This window comes from Amblyraja radiata, chromosome 31 (genome assembly GCF_010909765.2).
Source record: "Amblyraja radiata isolate CabotCenter1 chromosome 31, sAmbRad1.1.pri, whole genome shotgun sequence".
NCBI classification, from domain to species: domain Eukaryota; kingdom Metazoa; phylum Chordata; class Chondrichthyes; order Rajiformes; family Rajidae; genus Amblyraja; species Amblyraja radiata.
The window spans coordinates 16,389,705-16,410,169 of record NC_045986.1 but is presented as its reverse complement, the minus strand read 5'-3'; the positions used below and the strand labels follow the sequence as shown (position 1 = coordinate 16,410,169).

Genomic DNA, 20,465 nt, shown 5'->3' with positions numbered 1-20,465 from the left:
AACAGGAAAACTAAAACCTTTTTAAGGGACTTTATTTTTAAATTTACCAAAACTCTACATGTACACAAAATATTCCACTTTGACCAGTCAAGTTTCACAATTATTCTCTGCTTTGCAAATAACTTGATTGAATTATTTTACATTTTACAAATGAATAGTTTAAAAGCCTTAAAAAAAATTTAAGAACCTTGTTGACCCGCAGTGCGAAATGAGAAACATGGCGAATGTCTGTTACCAAGCAGTTTGTGCAGAGGCTGCCCTCAGCTATTGTCCTCTCTCCTGTGCCTGCATCAAAACTTCAGGCTGAAGCCTGGGCCGGCAGCAGAGGCTCCCTGGTTTGTGGTCGTCAGGTGGAAGCCAGTGTCCTTCAGATCATCATCTCCCTGTGAAAGGAAATAGTTTGAATAGAACAATACAAAATATCTGTTCACTCGTTGCTTCATGACCCGGCTCCCTTCCCACCCTGTGCTCATTCTGCTTCCACACCAACCAATTTCTCTGCAGCCTCACAGGCATTTAATGCAGAAGCTTGCTGAGCAACCGAGTCATAGTTAAGGCAGGGATCACTCCTGAGTCTTGGCCCGCGGCCATTTCGGAGGAGCTCTAATCTGTCCTTGGGACCAAAGTGGATGAGCTTGCATTGCCACTGTTACCCAGTCACCTGACACAGTGAGACATTTTAATTTAATATTTCCATGCAGACTGGATTCAATGGTGGCTATTCTTGCCTCATCAGCAAAAGTGAACCATTTGTACACACACACACACACACGTGCGCACACACACGATGAGAGCCACCACGACTTACTCAATCATTCCACTGCTTTAATGTCTTAAACATTCTGTTCTGATGAGATTTTCCCCACAAGTTCCTTTCAAAATGTTTTCCTATTTCTTTAACCCTGGCCTCCCCTCCACCATCGTTAACAGGACTCTCAACCACATCTCCTCTACTTCTCTCACATATCATCACCTTCTCCTTTCAGCCAGACGGAACAAGGACAGGACTCCACTTGTTCTCATCTCGCCTGCTATAGTCTTCACATTAAATAGATCATAATTTCCACAGCCTTCACATCTTCCCCTCCTCTCAGTATTCCAAAGGGCCTGCGCCCTCTGAATCTTCCTGCTCCACTCTCCCACCAGTCACTCCCCTTCTCACATTATTTCCCCAGGAAGTATAACACCTGCCCGTTCACCTTCACACCAAACAGGCAAAGATTAGTTCCACAGTAAATGCTGTTCTGCAATTGTGTGAGTTAAGGGTCTTGTGTAAATGCTCACCAGTTGACTGTATCCAAGACCACCTTCCGGCGGACGAGGGCTGGTCCCACGTTTCACTCTTTGTTGCTCACTCTTTGCCGGCCAAGTTGGGAACATGGCTGACTCTATGGGGAGAGGTGTCTCCCTGAAGTAGTCGTGTTTCAGTGCTTCCTCAGCCGTGATTCTCTTGGCTGGACAGTAGGTCAGAAATCTGTATTCAAAACAGAAAGCATCGAGACATCTATTGGGAGAACCATCCTCCATACAAGCTTGCCAGGTAAGACAGCAACAGAGTCCATTCCCAGCCGCAAGCTCCTACTCCGGAGCTACCAACAGGCACATCACTTCTGTTAGTAATTACGTGTTGGAATAAAAAATTGAAGCTATAAATAAAACTGCTGCATTTAATCTTTGTATTTACACAAGATGTCACTTTTGGATCGAAAACTTGTTCAATCTGTACAGTTTACAACAATTAATGGCAATGATTTAACATATGACTGTTTTTAAACCATTAAAGTACGATGCTCTATTCATTATTTAACAACGCATTTGTCAGGTTTTTACTTTTACAGTTTATGCTTTTGTCGTGTTCAGGGTGTTTATGCAATTTCCAATGGATGGAATGTATTCCTATTGTTGCCATTGACAGTCTCCAAATTGGGAACAATATAATTTTGTGATTGAAAAGTGGTATAGAGCACAACTAAAGATAACTGGAAGGAAGCTGTGATTAGATAGCCTAGAGCGAGGACAAAAGTAGCACAATCGCCAAGGTACGGGGCAACTCCAATAATCCAGTACCATTGGGACTTGGGTGGAGAAACAACAAATCTTCTGAATGTCTGGATGTCACGCAACAGTATAATAAACTTTCCAGTGAACCCAGTGAGTATAAGGGAGTGAGTAATGTACACTCTAGACCTCACATCTGGCTGAAAACCCACCCCCGTCTCTGACTGCTTACTCTGGACCCTGCACACACCAAGCTAATGAGTGATACTGGACCAGCAGGAGCAATTTGCATGGATGATCAGAGCTTTACTGTCATTTAGCAATCATCCGAGGACAATACAATGCAAGTTATTGTCTGCAAGAAACAATGGTGGCTTCCATGCAGTCAAAACAATTAATGAACAAACTCGAGCACAATTTCTAGCAGAAACACGGGGAATTCTTCCACTGCATTCATCAACAAGCTTTACCACTTTAAGATTATCATGACAAGGCTATAGGTTGACTTCTGGAATGCATCCATTAGCAATTGGGCTTAGACAAGCCATTAAATTTGGGAGCTTCACCACCGGGTAGAGTACATGAGCGACAACAAGCAAACGATTTAATCCAGACTATATTCGAGATAGGAGTGAAAATTTGACCCTTAAAGCGCTTTTGCCCAGGTTTCAACTTTTAGTTGATCTCGTAATCTGCCCTTGCAAAGATTTGCAGCAACTTCCTTCCAGTCTCTCCTTCTGTTACATGGAATTCATTAAACCAAGACACATTCGAGGTGATTCACATGGTAATGTCCTCACTTACTTGTTCATGAGATCAAAGCCCTGGTCCGATAAAAGGGCACCAAACCGCTTGCGCAGGTTGTTGAAGGGATATTCGGTGAAGGTCATTTTCTTCACTGCAGGAAGATCGTTATAACCAGGCCAGATCTTTTCACTTGGTGTCCCCAACTCCTGCAAGAGAAATGTGATCACAGCTCAATGTAACAATGTAGTTAGGCTGCTCTGTAGATTTTAACCTTCACTTTCAATAGACTTCAGATCCTGTTGTGCAACTGCAAAGATGTAAACAAAACTAAAAATTAAACTAGATTGATACCACACGAGATAATATATATATAATATATATACACACACATATATACACACATGCACGTGCACTCACACACAAATATATATATAAATATACACACATACATATATATATATAAATATATATACACACACACACACACTAATATCTTTGTTCGTTTGGTTTTTAAATCTACCACAATGTTTCTCAGAGCTGCAGGAATAATCTTGGTTAATGAGGAATGGGAGGCGACTGATCCAGGCATCCACCTGTAATTGAGCTGTCGGGTGGTTTCGAGAAGGTGCTTTACCTTAAAGATTTTGTTAATCTGATCTATTTCCGATTTCCCTGGAAACAGGGGCTTCTGGGTTAGGAATTCAGCGAAGATGCAGCCCACCGACCACAGGTCAATGGCCGTCGAGTATTCCTGCACAGAAAACAAAGCAACCGATTGTCAGCAGCAGCCGATGAATGCGAAATGTTTCCCAATGGTTTCCAGCAAACTTTCAATGGTTCTACACCCGACAGGGTAAATACACCTAAACCCAACCATACAATCCCACTGAACAGTCAGACTAAAGCAACGGAGGTCTGGATTCAAGCAGTAAAGTGGTACTGAGGTTGGGCATCCGCGGTGATCAAAGTAAACAGTAACAATCCTGTGTATGTCCATTTTTACACAACTGCAACAAACAGCAAGACTCATGATCACTGCCGACTGATGTAACACCAGCCTTATAGAGTAAAGCAGCTCATTCAGTGTGGATAAACGGTGGGGGGGAGGTGGGTGAATGAGGAGGGGGGGGGGGATGAGGAGGGGGGGGAATGAGGAGGGGGGGGGAAATGAGGAGGGGGGGTGAATGGGGAGGAGTGAAAAACTTTATAAAAACAATTTTGTTAAGGGTTTTGGCAACCTAGATTAAAACGGCGACTCATGGAATTGGATGGTGTGAACCGAGCAGATTTTCCGGACTATTAATGCTCATAACGCACACGGATTTCACTTTTATTAAAAGTACATTACACAGTTGAATAATATATTTTCAAGGGAACCCCAGTAATTTTCACGGCAGCACAGATACCAGGGGCCCAGAGAGTGAGAGGAAGCAAGGGCCTCAGTGTGTGAAAGGGGACTTCGGAGTCAGGACCCCACAATGGCAAGATGATGCAACAATGAAGATTTCTGATCAAAATCAACTAAAGGAATCAATAAAGACAATGTGACTATCGTGTTGATCTGCTACATTAACCGGAAACACAGATATTGCTAGTTCTGTTCACTCTCTGAACAACATCCCCTAACTCAGGCCCAGAATCACTCACCTTTGCTCCAAGCAACAGCTCAGGCGTTCGATACCAGAGTGTCACGACAACTGGCGTGTACGGCTTCAATGGGGATCCATATTCTCGGGCGAGTCCAAAGTCACCAATCTAGAGAATGTTTAGGAATATTTGATTTTAGGTCAATACACCGTGGGTTAACACAAGGTAGACACAAAATGCTGGAGTAACTCAGCGGGACAGGCAGCATCTCTGGAGAGAAGGAATGGGTGACGTTTCGGGTCGAGACCCTTCTTCAACATGCCCAGAACATCTCTCAACAGAAGAGGTGGACATCAAATGAATATTGTGCCAAACACTAGGTTAACCCGTCACAATGTTGAATTCATTATTCATCTTAAAAACAGACAAGCCCGATGTTTGCTTGAAACTGTTTGCCTGTGATGCAGTATGCAGTGGTGATGATGATACACACTGGACAGCATGCACTCAGCAGACAAGACTCAATGAACAGACTGTGTATCCACACAAGCCTCTCACATTCTGATGCCATCCCATTACTTATTTTTCCAGAAGGCAACAAGCAGAGGTGAAGATCTTTGGGGAAGAATAACAGAGATATAGGGAATAAACTGATTTCACTTCCAGTACCAGTCAGCTGTGTGCTTGCGCCCAATCCTGGAATATGATATGTATGCTTGCATTCTTTGATTGAGACATTTAGTATAAGAGTCAGAATGTCAGGTTGCAGCTTCACAGGGCTTTAGTTATACTGCATTTGGAGCATTCCATGCAGTTCTGATTGCCCCTTTACAGGAAGGATGTGGAGGCTTTGGAAAGGGTGCAAAGGTTCACCAGAATGCTGCTGGGATTAGAGGGTATTAGCTACAAGGAGACGTTGGACAGACTGGTATTGTTTTCTCTGGAACAACAGGGGAAACCCGATAGAAGTATATAAAATTATGAGTGGTGTAGATGGGGTAGACAGTCAGAACCTTTTACGCTGGATGGAAATATGCCGAGGACATAGCTTTAAGGTGATAGGAGCAACAGTTAAAGGAGATGAGCAGGGCAGGTTTTTTTAATTTTTTATAAACGCAGAGGATGGAGGGTGCCTGGAACAGACTGTCAGGGATAAGGGTGGAGGCAGATACGATAGTGGTGCTTAAAAGGCTTTTGGATATGCAGGGAATGGAAGAAAATGGATTAGGCCGATAAGAGTTGGTGTTGCCATCATATTCAGCACAGACATTGTGGGCCAAAGGGCCTGTTTCTGTGCTGTACTGTTCTATGTTTTATGACTGGGAACAGGTCACTTGCTGCCCTCCAGTGAGGAATGGAGACTGGAGAATGAAGGACCTGCAGGGAAAAGGAAGAAAATATCCCTTGAATCAAAGAATCAACGGTGGAGTAGACAAAGAGCTCTACAGACAAAAGTTGGTTGGTCCACACAGTTGGTAGAAAAATTCACGTTTATGAATTAACATCTACCTTTGCACACAGGGATCATAAACCTATTCGATAACCTATCCCACACACGAGTGCACTGGACTCTCCTCTCAGCACAGTAGAAACACACCCAGTTATATCTATTTCCTCACACAGCTGGACTGACCTTCAGTATTCCCGAGTGACTGAGCAGGAGATTAGACGTCTTTAAGTCTCGATGCAAGATCCAATTATCATGAAGATGTCGAACACCTTTGAGAAGCTGAAGCATAAGCGTTTTAACCTCACCTGTAAATTAAGCAACCAATTTTAGACATGTTTTCACCAGGGAGCTCAGCATTACGACCCCAGCGCATACCGTGAAGGTCACTGCAGTGTGTTCCTTCCTCTCATCTCTCTGAAACCAATAGCTAGGTTGATGGCTATTCCTCAACCTTCGTATTGCACTTCCACAATTCCAATCACACCCACGGCTTCACTTTCCTCAACACTAACTAAACCTCATTCCTTATGACCCATTTAGTTTGTCCACATCCAGTCTCTGTGAGAATTATCCACCACATGAAACAAGCTTCTGTGGAATGGCTATACCGTTCTGTTTTTTTGCTGTACTTGTTGTTTCACTATTAAGCTCCAACTCAGAGATTAAAGCTATACTGTTCTGCTCTCACTGCAGCTTCTACACCCTTCCTCTGTGCCATCTCATCTGAGGTAGGTGGTGCAGCCTTCCCACACTGAGAACATTGTCAGACCTCTTGTCATCCCACATCTAGCCTCAAACTCTGTCCTCCAACGCTTTGGCGACACGCTGGCGTAGCAGTTGAGCTACTGCCTTACTCTGCCAGAGACCCGAGTTCGGTCCTGACTACGGGTACCTGTCTGTACGGAGTTTGTGCGTTCATCCCGTGAACTTTGTGGGTTTTCTCTGAGATCTTCGGTTTCCTCCCACACTCCAAAGACGTACAAGTTTGTAGGTTAATTGGCTTGGTATAAATGTAAAATTGTCCCAAGTGCATGTAGGGTAGTGTTAATGTGCAGGGAATGCTGGTCGGTGCGGGCTTGGTGGGCCGAAGGGCCTGTTTCCATGCTACATCTCCAAACTAAACATCTGCAATTCAGTTGCTACCTTCAAATTCCTAATCTATTTGTCAAGTACAAACTTAATTCTTCCAGAAGCATTCCAATCAGCCTTCTAACCTTTTCGCATGAGGCTATTCATCCCTTTAAGCCTGTTCCACCATTCAATAACAAAATGGCCGATTTACATCTGACCTACATGAGGAACTACAGCGGAGAAAATTTTAATTTCACAGATGAATATACATGTAGAGAGTTTTTTGTATAAATGTCAGTTATAAATAAAGCACATAAACAGTAAGTCAAAGTGAGAAATTGATGTCACTCAAAATGATAAAGGTAATCTTGTCTCACAAATATGATTTGGGTATTTTTTGGGGAAATACCTAAGAAAAATTGATGAGGTCCCACATGGTAGTTTGGTCCAAAAGATCACATAGTGATCTGATGTGGAGATACAAGAACATGTCAGATGCCGGAATCTTATGCAAAACACAAAATACTAGAATAACTCAGTGGCTCAGGCAAAATCTATGGAGGGAAATGAGACCCTTCTTCAGGCTAATCCTCACTGGTATCCACCTGTCACTTGCTCGCTGTTGTTCCACCCCTCGCCCCATCTCTTTATACTGGCTACTCTGCTCTGTCAGTTCAGTCTAGATGAAGGTTCTCGGCCCGATACGTCGACCATCCACTCCCTCCCCAGATCCTGTCTGTCGTGCTGAGTTCCTCTTGGATTTGAGATTTTGGCAAATTTGATCCCAAATTGGCTTGGTAATGGAAGGCAGGGCAGTGTTGGACAGGGGTTTTAACTGAAAGTCTACAGGCAGTGGCGTACCGCTGGGAGCGGTGCTGGGACCTTTGGTGTTTGTCATATCCATGTAGGGGTAAGGGGTCTGTTTTGTAAGTTTGATGTTTAATGTGCATTTTACAGATATTTTGATAGGAAAGTAGAGGCACATAGATTTAACGCAGGCAAATGGTATTGGTGTAAATAGGCATCACAGTTGGCCTGGACAGGCTGGGCCCAAGGTTCTATGCTGCACAACTTTACAACTATCCATGTAACCAGACCAACTGGTCTCAACACAGCAAAGGTAATATTTTGCAGTAGTTTACAATTAGGCTGTAGTAGGCGGAAGAATTTCTGGAATAAATATAGTTATTGAAGGTTTTTAAAGGTTTTAGAATATTAGCAATGTTATAAAACACAATATTGCAGTCCTCAAAGATGTTTTTAAAAAAGCTTTATGTATTATCGATTTTTATTGCTCAGATACGTAACAATCTTACCTGGTAAGAAAGGCTGTTTCATGGTCTCCATTAAACTCTTGAGGTCATGTTCAACATAATTCATAACTATATATATTTTATCCATATTGCTTCCTACAACAATTTCCTGCAGAAACAAGATATTCAGTGTTTACTCTCATGTCCCACATTAGCTCTAAATGCTGTATCATGGAGCTGAGTTACAGCAGCACTATATCCTACTCCCCATTAAATGTTACTCTAACTTTATAACCCATCATTAGTTCAACTATAAGGCTAAATAGTTATTTCTTCTTCCAAGAGCTAACAGAGGTGCTAAATACACCATCTCACACTCATAATAACTCTTAAAACAAAGCAATGTACAAATTAGTCTGCATTATTCCCATGTAAATTTAACACACAACCAGCTAAGTACAGGGGTAACCTCTGATTCCATAAAAGTGGAATTTTCTCGTTCCAGATACAAAATGTGTTGCTGACTTACTCTGACTGTGACAATGTTGGGATGTTGTGCTTTCAGAATGGTGTTGATTTCCCGTAGTGATGTAATCGGAAATCCTTCCTTTTCCTTCTCCATTTTTAATCGTTTTAGGGCTACGATTTCATCTGAAAGTAGTACATTTCCCACAGAACATGTGTTACTATTGGTCTCCAAATGTCTGAACTCTATTGATTTACAGATAACACTTTTGTACCATTTGTACCACAATTGACAAAGTTTGACAGTGACAACATGATCTACACCAACCAGGAAAGTGGGCAAAGAAATTGCAGATGGAATTTAACTCAGATGAGTGTGAAGTCATGCATTTTGGGAAGTTAAGCTAGGGCAGGACATACACAATGAAAGATGTTCAAATATAGGAAGTCACAAAAGCTTTAACTCAATTTTGCATACAACTAGGCATGCAGAATAAATATTATCTCCGCCGTTGATGTCCATATGACAAAAATTGATTAAAAAAATGTCCATAATTGAGTGGTCCATTCCCATCTTTAGCACTGACGGTGAATTCACAGGTCACGGATGAAACCAACTGCATTTCTCCCAGTCTCTGTACATCTCAAGTTGCTGAAGGCTTCAGCTAAACTGCAGAAAGAATGTGGCTTGTGACCACCCGCCAAAAATGTGTGTGATTCCTGTCGTGTTTATTGCCATATGTACAAGTGCAGTGAGGTCCAGGTACATTGGAAATCTTTTTGCAGCAGCATCACAGGCTCAGATGTACAAAAACTATTTAAAAATATTACACATGAAATTCTGCAAGAAGAGAGGAAAAAGAAAAAAAAGCCAGTGTAACAAAACAAGACATGAGTGCAAAACAATTAGAATAAAAACAAATCCTCACCTGTCTTTTTGTCCTTCGCTCGATAAACAACACCATAGGTTCCTTCTTCAATTCTATTAAGACATTGAAATTCTTCTACACTACGGCAACCCTAAAAATAGCAAAGTATAAACAATATTTTGGTGTATTGCACTGATGTGGAAAGGTGATTAATAAACATAGGAATCTTATTGTTCATTTTGGTGGTAGATTTGTGGCACTGCAAGAGGGGTACTCGCTGATTCTCCCCCATTGCAGAAAAAGCAAGCATCATTGCCGACAGCTCCTGATGCAGACTTAACCCAAAACGTCGACTTACACCTTTTGCCCCCACAGATGCTGCTTAAACCACTAAATTCTTCCAGCATTCTGTTTTTAGTTCCATATTCTAACATTCTCTTTTTCCTTGGGTTTTGTGTGCCAAGTAGGTCAGGGACTGAGACAAGACTTATCAGTTAATATGAGCAGAAAGAAAATGCCCCCGAAAGCTCTTTAAATGCCCCTGCTGTGACTTATGGGTGATTTACATTGGAAGCATTCATCAACAATTTTTTAACGCAAGTTCAACAAACGCTTAAGACATGATGATAGGAATGTTGGATGTTTGCAGTCTTGTTTCTGGACGAGGTTACAGCTACAATCATAGTGACATTACTCTTGCTCCAAGGATTCTGCAAGAAGAAATATTGTTGGCTGCCCTCTTTGACCTTGTATTAAAATACTGTCGATGCCGAAAATCTGAAATAAACAGCAAAATTGCAGGAACTACTCAGGAGGTCAGGCTTTTCATCAAAGAGGTGGAAGAGTTCCTATCACCACAGGTATTGCCTGACCCCGAGTACTTCTACCACACTGTTTCTCTAACAGTCAGGCCCCAGTTATTTACCTGAAGAGCAGGCAAGTACTGTGGCAGCTCTTTCTTCGGTTCGACTGGTGAAGCGGGTGGAGAGTCAGGAACATACTCTTCTTCAGTCGGAGCATTTGAGATTGGGCTCTCCTCCTCCTCCTCTTCATCATCCTCTTCCTCCATCTCCTCCTCATCCTCCTCCTCCACACTCTCTTCTGAATCATGGTCAAATTTTGATTCTGTAACTAACAAATTCAGTATCAGGAAAAACAAATCACCTGCCCCAGGACCAATCAAATGCTACACTTTGAGCCATGGAGGAGGTACAGGATTGGCATTTACCCATTTGGAGATGGTTTCCATTCTGCCTTTCTTCATCGCTGTGCTCTTCCTCTTCACTAATTTCTCCTAACAAAAAGGAATTCAAAACCTTTAGAACAAAGATGATGTCAGTTCTAAATTATTTAAGTGATTGTTCCTCCTAATATCTTAAAATATGTATAAACAGAAAATGATGGGAGACATCCCCCCCCCATTCAAACCTGATCCCCAAACTTCCTGTATCTTATCAGTTTAATTTGCTATCTTGAGCATTTATGTACTGGAATCCTTTAGGAATTGTCCTCACCGGGAGACGGCTCAGTTTCAACCTCTGATGGACTTAGTGATTCTTCAGACCCCTCACTACTGCTCTCTGCCTCTGAAGCGGTTGCAGAGCCTGTGAAATAAATTGAGGAATAAAAAAATATCAAGAGATCAGGGGGTGGAAGTACCACAACATGTAAATGTAAACTTTACAGGGGGGAAAAAACAAGCATAAGTTTAAGTATTTTGTTTCATATTATTTTAAGAGAAGAGGATACATGATAAGAGCATTCAGATAAGAACATTCACTTCTGATAATTGCAAGGAAGCAATGAACACAGCAAAATGTGGAACACCTTAATCTTCACACATGAAGCTACAGTTGCAATTGCTCATGATGAAAATTGTTGTTGGTGCTCAGACTTATTTTGTCTTGTTTTTGAGGTGAATCATGCACCATTGCTGAAGAATATTTATTCCCTATTAGAAACATAGAAAATAGGTGCAGGAGTAGGCCATTCGGCCCTTCGAGCATGCACCACCATTCAATATGATCATGGCTGATCATCCAACTCAGTATCCTGTACCTGCCTTCTCTCCATACCCCCTAATCCCTTTAGCCACAAGGGCCACATCTAACTCCCTCTTAAATATAGCCAATGAACTGGCCTCAACTACCTTCTGTGGCAGAGAATTCCAGAGATTCACCACTCTCTGTGTGAAAAATGTTTTCCTCATCTCGGTCCTAAAAGATTTCCCCCTTATCCTTAAACTGTGACCCCCTTGTTCTGGACTTCCCCAACATCAGGAACAATCTTCCTGCATCTAGCCTGTCCAACCCTTTAAGAATTTTGTAAGTTTCTATAAGATCCCCCCTCAATCTTCTAAATTCTAGCGAGTACAAACCGAGTCTATCCAGTCTTTCTTCATATGAAAGTCCTGACATCCCAGGAATCAGTCTGGTGAACCCTCTCTGTACTCCCTCTATGGCAAGAATGTCTTTCCTCAGATTAGGAGACCAAAACTGTACGCAATACTCCAGGTGTGGTCTTACCAAGACCCTGTACAACTGCAGTAGAACCTCCCTGCTCCTATACTCAAATCCTTTTGCTATGAATGCTAACATACCATTCGCCTTCTTCACTGCCTGCTGCACCTGCATGCCTACTTTTAATGACTGGTGTACCATGACACCCAGGTCTTGTTGCATCTCCCCCTTTCCTAATAGGCCACCATTCAGATAATAGTCTACTTTCCTGTTTTTGCCACCAAAGTGGATAACCTCACATTTATCCACATTATACTGCATCTGCCATGCATTTGCCCACTCACCCAGCCTATCCAACCCAGCCTATCAGAGTCATGGAGTCACACAGCATGTGAACAGTTCATTAAGCCCACAAATTCCACATCAACCATATTAATCACAACTTTTAGCACTAGGCCTGCGGTCTTCTATGGCCCGGTGATTCACGTGCCCATTAAGACACTTCTTGCATGCTGCCAGTAACTATGCTCTCTCCTGCAGTGTGTTTAGGGTACTCAAAACACTCTGGGTGAATAAGGTCCTCCTCAGATCTCCTCTAACTCTTATTTCTTACCCAAATCTATAACCTCTAATTTTATTTACCTTTGATAAGATGAAAGGTTTCCTGCAATTTATCCAATTATACCGTTCATAATGTTATACCCCTCAATAGTGTCCCTGTTGTACCTGACTTACACTGGAAAATGCAAGTAGAATCTTATTGTGCATGTGTTGTTGCAGGATCTTTTTATACTTAATATCCATTATAGAAAACCAGCAGATTTTAGTAGCAATTTTATTTTCTGCTTTCTGTATTTATAGACACTGACTTCCTCAGATGTGCAGTAGAAAGTATTTTATCTTCGACAGATGTGCCTTAGAAAGCATTTTATCGGGATGCATCATAGCATGGTTTGGAAACCGCTCCATTAAAGACCACAAGAAATTACAATGAATTGTGGACGCAGCCCAGACCACCACACAAACCAACCATTGATTCCATTTATACTTCACGCTGCCACGGCAAGGTCACAAGCATAATCAAGGACGAGTCTCACCCCAGTCACTCCCTCATCTCCCCCTTCCCATCAGTCAAGAAATACAGAAGTGTGAATATGCACACCTCCAGATTCACGGACAGTTTCTTCCCAGTTGTTATCAGGCAACTATGCCATCCTATCAGCAACTAGAAAGCAGTCCTGAGCTACTATCTACCCGATTGGAGACCATCGGACGATCTTTAATCTGATTTTACCTTGCAATCTTTACCATGTATCTGTACACTGCGGATGGCTTGAATGTAATCATGTACAGCTGCTCCTCGACCTACGATGGGGTTACATTCCGATAAACTCATCGTAAATCGAAAGTATTGCAAGTCGAAAACGCTTTTAACACATTACGATCACGTGACCGGACGTGACGTGCGGCTCACTGCCGTTGCCGAGCGTTTGCCGATCGTAAAGTCGAAATATCGCAAGTCGAAGCATCGTAAATCAGGGAGCATCTGTATAGTGTTTCAGCTGACTGGTTAGCACACAACAAAAGCTTTTCACTGTACCTCGGTACATGTGACAACAAATTAAACTAAGCTGACTTCATATAGATCCATGGCAGATTTAAGTTCACACAGACCTTTGCAGAGGTGTTCAAAGACATCCAGATTAATAAGACAAAATATGCAACTTGTAACAAGTGCATACATTATGCTGGGCCAATATATGCTCAAAACACATAACACATACATCCTGGCTTTAGGAAGCCCAGCACATCTCCCTACCTACCAGAGGTAGATTCACCAGATGTTGTTTTTATTTCGCTTTCGCTGATGTCTTGCAGATCGGATGGCGGGTCTTTTTCTTCATACCTTTCTTCCTTTACTGCAGAGAAAAAATACAAATGGTAGAAGGATTTATGAAAGAAAATGTTAGTGACATCGTCAAATAATTCTCCAATTCAATCCATTACTGCAAAGTAGTTGCTTTGATTCCCTTTTCAGATTTTCTACTATTTTATCTTTTTTCTTTATCTCATTTTCTTTCTCACTCTGCCTCTTTTGCTTTGTTTCTTCTCTGTTTCTTTGTTTCTTCTCGTCTGTCCAGTTTTACCTGACCCAGTCCTCACAATAAGTTTAGCCTTCTGAAGAAATGGATGTTGCGAGTAGTACAAATGTTGAGCAAGGTGTAACTGCAGTAACTTGGAGTTACATGAGCTCGTTCCCCAGAGATTTGGTAGTTAGGGATGGATGAGGTGTGAGGCTGGATAGTCACGGAGTCATTGAGCTATACAGCATGGAAACAGGTTCTTCGGCCCATCTTGTCCATGCCCGCCAAGTTGACATAGAGCTCATCCCATTTGTCTGCAATTGGCCCATATCCCTCGAAACTCTTGCTGTCCATAAATCTGTCCAAATGTTTTTCTAATGCTGTATTTTTTATCGGCTTTTATAGCTTGCTCTAGCAGCTCATTCCATATACAGACTAAACCCAGAGTAAAATGTTGTCCCCCATAAATCTTTCCCCTTTCACTTTAAATCTATGCCCCTAGTTTTCAAATTCTCTGCACTTGGAAAAAGACATTTTATCGATGCACATCCTGATATTGTGCCTCAATAAGGTCTTCCCATCGCCTCATACACCCCAAATTGAAAAAGTCTCAGCTTATCCAGCCTCTCCCAGTAACTCAAGCCCACAAGCCGAGGTATCATCCTGATGAATCTCTTCTGCACACTTTCCAACTTAATGGCATCCTTCTGGGTGACCAGAACTGCACACAGTACTCCAAGTGTGGGCTCACCAACAGCGTGTTTAGCTGCCTAATGGTGTCCTAATGTTTGTATACAATACCCTTCCCAATGAAGGCAAGCATGACAAACACCTTCACCACACTGTCCACCTGACTCACCACTTTCAGGGAACTATGCACCTGTACTCCCAGATCGTTCTGTTCTGCCACACTCTACAGGCCTCTGCCATTTACGACAGTGGCGCAGCAGTAGAGTTTCTGTCTTACAGCGCCAGAGACCTGGGTTCCATCCCGACTACGGGTGCTGTGCACGAAGTTTGTACCTTCTCCCAATGACCGCGTGGGTTTTCTCTGAGATCTTCGGTTTCCTCCCACAATCCAAAGACGTGCAGGTTTGTAGGTTAATTGGCTTGGTATAAGTGTAAATTGTCCCTAGTGTGTGTTAATGTGCGGGTTTCATTGGACGGTGCGGACTCGCTGGGCCGAACGGCTCGTTTCCGTGCTATATCTCTAAACTAAACTAAAATTTACTGTGTAAGTCTTACCCTGGTTTGTCATACCAAAGTGCAACACCTCCCACGTCATTTTGAGTTAAATTCCTTTTGCCATTCCATTGATTTACCTTCTCAACTGATCTACATCTTGTTGTAAACTAAGATAACCTTCCTCACTGTCTATATTACCGTATATTGACATGATGGGGCATAATTAACCCATTTTCACCTCAATGTTGGATTGTCTGGCTCAATAAAAAACAAGACTTCAATGGTGAGCTTTAATATGGACTTCATGCACCGCCTTGGTGACAAAACAGGAGGAGGAATAGGTTATATTACCCCTCAGCCAATTTCTACAATGCTACAGGAAACACAATGTCAACTTCCACAATGCTACAGGAACAGGTCCCGCTGGGTTGAACACAATGGCAACTTAAACTTATCTCTACTGCTTGCACATGATCCACATCCCTCCATTCCCTGCATATTCATGTGACTATCCAAAAGTCTTTAAATCACCACTTTTGTATCTGCCTCCACCAGCACCCCTAACAGCATCTAGCAGGCACCCACACCTCTGCGTAAAAAAAGTGCCTTGGACATCTCCTTCAAACTTTCTTTCTACCTCCTTGAAGCTATGCCCTCTAGTCTTTGACATTTTCACCGCGGGAGAAAGGTTCTGCCTACCCTATTTGGGCCTCACATAATTTAATACACTTCAACTGTGCCCTCCATAATGTTTGGGACAAAGACCCATTGTTTGTTTATTTGCCCCTGTACTCCACAATTTGAGATTTATAATAGAAAAAAATCACATGTGGTTAAAGTGCACATTGTCAGATTTTATTAAAGGCCATTTTTATACATTTTGGTTTCACCATGTAGAAATTACAGCAGTGTTTATGCATAGTCCCCCCCATTTCAGAGCACCTAACTTTGGGACACAGCAATGTCATGTAAATGAAAAGTAGTCATGGTTAGTATTTGCATATCCTTTGCATGCAATGACTGTTTCAAGTCTGCGATTCATGCGTATCACCAGTTGCTGGGTGTCTTCTCTGGTGATGCTCTGCCAGGTCTGTATTGCAGCCGTCTTTAGCTTATGCTTGTTTTGCGGGCTAGTCCCCTTCAGTTTTTTCTTCAGCATATAAAAGGCTTACTCAAGAGCGGGTGATTGACTTGGCCACTCAAGAACTTACCATTTTGTAGCTGTAAAAACTCCTTTGTTGTTTTCGCAGTATGTTTGGGATCATTGTATTGGTGTAGAATGATCCACCGGCCAATGGGTTTTGAGGCATTTGTTTGAACTTGAGCAGATAGGACTTAGTCTATACACTTCAGAATTCATTATGCAACTACCATCAGTTGTATCATTAATGAAGATAAGTGAGCCAGTACCTTCAGCAACCATACATGCCTAGGCCATAACACCCCCACCACCGTGTTTCACAGATGAGGTGGTATGCTTTGGATCTTGGGCAGTTCCTTCTCTCCTCCATACTTTGCTCTTGCCATCACTCTGATGTAAGTTAATCTTCATCTCATCTGTCCACAAGACCTTTTTTCCAGAACTGTGGTTAGTTCTTTTAAGTACTTCTTGGCAAACTGTAACCTGGCCATCCTATTTTTTGTGGCTAAACAGTGGTTTGCATCTTGCAGTGTAACCTCTGTATTTCTGTTCATGAAGTCTTCTGCGGGCAGTGGTCATTGACAAATCCACACCTGACTCCTGAAGAGAGTTTCTGATCTGTTGGACAGGTGTTCGGGGATTTTTCTTTATTATAGAGTGAATTCTTCTTGGCCTGCCAGTCCCTTTGCGATTAGTAAGCTCACCAGTGCTCCTTCTTCTTAATGATGTTCCAAACAGTTGATTTTGGTAAGCCTAAGGTTTGGCTGATGTCTCTAACAGTTTTATTCTTGTTTCTCAGTCTCATAATGGGACGACGGATGGCACAATGGGCTAAGTGTTCGGCTGGCAACCGGAAGGTAGCCGGTTCGAATCCCGCTTGGGAGTGCATACTGTCGTTGTGTCCTTGGGCAAGACACTTCACCCACCTTTGCCTGTGTGTGAATGTGTGTGAGTGACTGGTGGTGGTCGGAGGGGCCGTAGGCGCAGATTGGCAGCCACGCTTCCGTCAGTCTGCCCCAGGGCAGCTGTGGCTACAGTAGTAGCTTACCACCCCCGAGTGTGACTGAGGAGTGAATGAATAATGCGATGTAAAGCGCCTTAAGTATTAGAAAGGCGCTATATAAATCCCATCCATTATTATTATTATAATGGCTTCTTTGACTTTCATTGGCACAACTTTGGTTCTCATGTTGATAAACAGCAATAAGAGTTTCCAAAGGTGATGGAAAGACTGGAGGAAAGACTAGGTGCTGAGAGCTCTCTTATACCTGCATTAACGAGGTAGTTAAACACACCTGAGCTATTACAAACATCTGTGAAGTCATGTGTCCCAAACATTACGGTGCCCTGAAATGGAGGGACTATGGAAAACACAGCTGTAATTTCTACATGGTGAAACCAAGATTTAATAAAATCTGACAATGTGCACTTTAACCACATGTGATTTTTTCTATTACAATTCTCAAATTGTGGAGTACAGAGGCAAATAAATAGATGATGGATCTTTGTCCCAAACATTATGGAGGGCACTATATCTGGTCTGCTATCTACCTCTGACGCTCCAGAGAAAAAATAATTGTCCAACCTCTCCTTATAAACAGTACCCTCTTATCCAAGCAGCAGCCTGGTAAACCTCTTCTGCACCATCTCCAAAGCCTCCACATCCTTCCTGAAATGGAGCGAACAGAACTGTGCACACTTCTCCAAATGCGTCCTAATCAAGGCTTTATAAAGCTGCAACATGACTTCCCGAGTCTTATACTGAAAGCCTTGACTGATGAATTTGAATGTAGTTTAAAGTGGTTTTTTTTTAACTGGGTATATGTGTGGGGGCGGGGGGGGGGGGGGGGGGGGGGGGGGGGGAAGGGGGAACTTTTAAAATCTTTCCCCTGCACGGAGAACCCGACCTTTTCTCTGTCGGGTCTCCGTTGTCGTTGGGGTCGAGCACCGTGGAGCGGCCTCCAACCGGAACGACCTGGGGCTCCAGTCGCGGAGCTGCGGACCTACTTACCATCATGGAGCCGGCCGAGTTCGGAGTGGGAGGAGCGGTGGTGGCGCGCTGCTGCGGCCCGACCCCAGAGATTCGGAGGCTCCAACCGCAGGTCTGGTGGACGGTAACACCGGGAGCCCGCGGGTCCCTGCTTTTCGGGGCTTCCGCAACGGCGACTTCTCCCGCCCGAGTTGCGGGGTTGAAAATTACCTGGAGCGGGGCCTTACATCGCCCGGCGCGGCTTTAACGGCCGTGGGACTTGCTAGCGCCCGCCGGGGGGCTCCAACACCAAGACCCGGAGCGCGGCCTTGCATCACCCGGCGCGGTTTTAATGGCCGCGGGACACTTACCATCGCCCGCCGGGGGCTTTGACTGACATCGGGAGGAGAATGAGGAGTGCAGGGGAGAGATAAGACTTTGCCTTCCATCACAATGAGGAGGAGATTCACTGTGATGGATGTTTGTGTAAATTGTGTTGTGTCTTGGTTCTTTTTCTTGTGTGTATGACTGCAGAAACCAAATTTCGTTTGAACCTCAATGAGGTTCAAATTACAACAAATAAATTGTATTATATGAAGGCAAGTAAACCATATGTTGTCCTTGCCACTCTATCTAGTTATGTTGCTACTTTGAGAGATTGATTGTCTCGGACCTGACCTCTCTGTGTATGATTGCTGTTCAGGGTCATACCGTTAACTGTATACATTCCCCTAATGTGCAAATAAAATACACACAAACAACCCTTTTGCACAATGAGTCTCCACATTTTTCTAAATAGAATCTCCTATTTGATTTAGTTAAAACATTGTACCAGATTTGTTATACAGACTTATTATTGTTGTTCAGACAATATGTATTAGGTTAATAATTTGTTGACCTTACCATTTTTCCTTTCATCAAGTTCAAACCTCTCTGCATGCCGCCACACTGGGCTGTGGCTCCTATGATGGATCTTTACTTTCACAGCATATTCATCATTCAGTCCTCTGTGATGCATCATTGCTGAAAAAATGCAGGAGATTCCTCATCAATTCCAACAACCAGGCATTCAAAATGTTAAAGGGCAGCGTCATGAGATTATCTTTCATTGTTTTATTGTTAAACCTTCAGGGATGCAAATTAAGAGCTGGGAAGTGGCGTCACAGGTAGATAGGGTGGTTAAGACGGCTTTTGGTACATTGACCTTCATCAGTCAGGGTACTGAGTATAGAAGTTGGGATGTTATGTTGCAGTTTTACAAGATGCTGATGAGGCCAAATTTGGAGTATTGTGTTCAGTTTTGGTTACCGTTATAGGAAAGATGTTGTTAAGTTGGAGAGAATGCAAATAAGATTTACGAGGATGTAGCCAGGACTTGAGGGCCTGAGCTTTTGGGAGAGGTTGGGCAGGCTAGAGCAATGTTCCTTGGAGCGCAGGAGGATGAGAGCTGATCTTATAGAGATGTATAAGATCATGAAACGAAGGGCCGAATGGCCTACTCCTACTCCTGCACCTATTTTCTATGTTTCTAAATAGGTTGAATGCGCAGTCTTTGACCCAAAGTAGGGAAATCAAGAATCAGGGAACATGGGTTAAAGGTAAGTGGGAAAAGATTAAGTAGGAACCCGACGTGCAACTTTTTCACACAGAGGGTAGCTGCCAGAAGAGGTGGTTGAGGCAGGAACTATAAGCAACATTTAAAAGACAGGTACATGGATAGGAAAGGTTTATAGAGATACTGGCCAGACACGAGCAGGTGTGACTAGTTTGGCATGGGCAGGTAGGGCCGAAGGGCCTCTTTCCGCACTGTATGACTCTATGGAATTATTCTGGAGTCCATTTTGGTTGGCATGGTCACACTGGGCTGAATGATCACGTCCAGTATATAGATTTCTCTGAGTGTGTGCTTCAACATAATCCTCCACTGAGTTGACTGCTTCAGGTCACAGGGAGTCGGGGCTATAAATTGATTAATAGGCGCCACTACTTAGTAAAGAACAGACTGAAATTGTAAAAGTTGTTGTAAAAGCGGATCGGATATGTTGCACCCTGACAGCATCCAGGACAACTTTTAAAATAGATGAATTGGAGGCATTCATTGGCCTACTGGTTAGTGAGAATATGGCCCATCTGTGACCTAATGTTCCCCCTCCTTTGTCCAACAACCCGTAATGGACTGACAACTCC

General features: G+C 43.0%; 1 protein-coding gene across 16 annotated transcripts in view; it reads right to left on the bottom strand.

The window, feature by feature from the left end:
• Positions 1-7: 7 nt before the first annotated feature.
• cdk11a (cyclin dependent kinase 11A) overlaps positions 8-20,465 on the bottom strand; it is a 46,185-nt gene continuing 25,727 nt past the window's right edge. For 14 of the 16 annotated variants that reach the window (XM_033047905.1, XM_033047903.1, XM_033047912.1 and 11 more), the window contains 14 exons: positions 19,182-19,301; positions 13,723-13,818; positions 10,955-11,044; positions 10,669-10,734; positions 10,366-10,571; positions 9,501-9,591; positions 8,636-8,757; positions 8,170-8,275; positions 5,966-6,087; positions 4,393-4,500; positions 3,380-3,496; positions 2,803-2,951; positions 1,285-1,474; positions 8-383 (listed from right to left, as the gene is read on the bottom strand). In XM_033047905.1, coding sequence (XP_032903796.1) covers positions 291-383; positions 1,285-1,474; positions 2,803-2,951; positions 3,380-3,496; positions 4,393-4,500; positions 5,966-6,087; positions 8,170-8,275; positions 8,636-8,757; positions 9,501-9,591; positions 10,366-10,571; positions 10,669-10,734; positions 10,955-11,044; positions 13,723-13,818; positions 19,182-19,301 — 1,676 coding nt within the window. In that variant the 3' untranslated portion in view covers positions 8-290. The remainder of the gene's footprint in view (positions 384-1,284; positions 1,475-2,802; positions 2,952-3,379; positions 3,497-4,392; positions 4,501-5,965; positions 6,088-8,169; positions 8,276-8,635; positions 8,758-9,500; positions 9,592-10,365; positions 10,572-10,668; positions 10,735-10,954; positions 11,045-13,722; positions 13,819-19,181; positions 19,302-20,465) is intronic. The other 2 variants (XM_033047908.1, XM_033047917.1) reach the window with 1 other exon arrangement.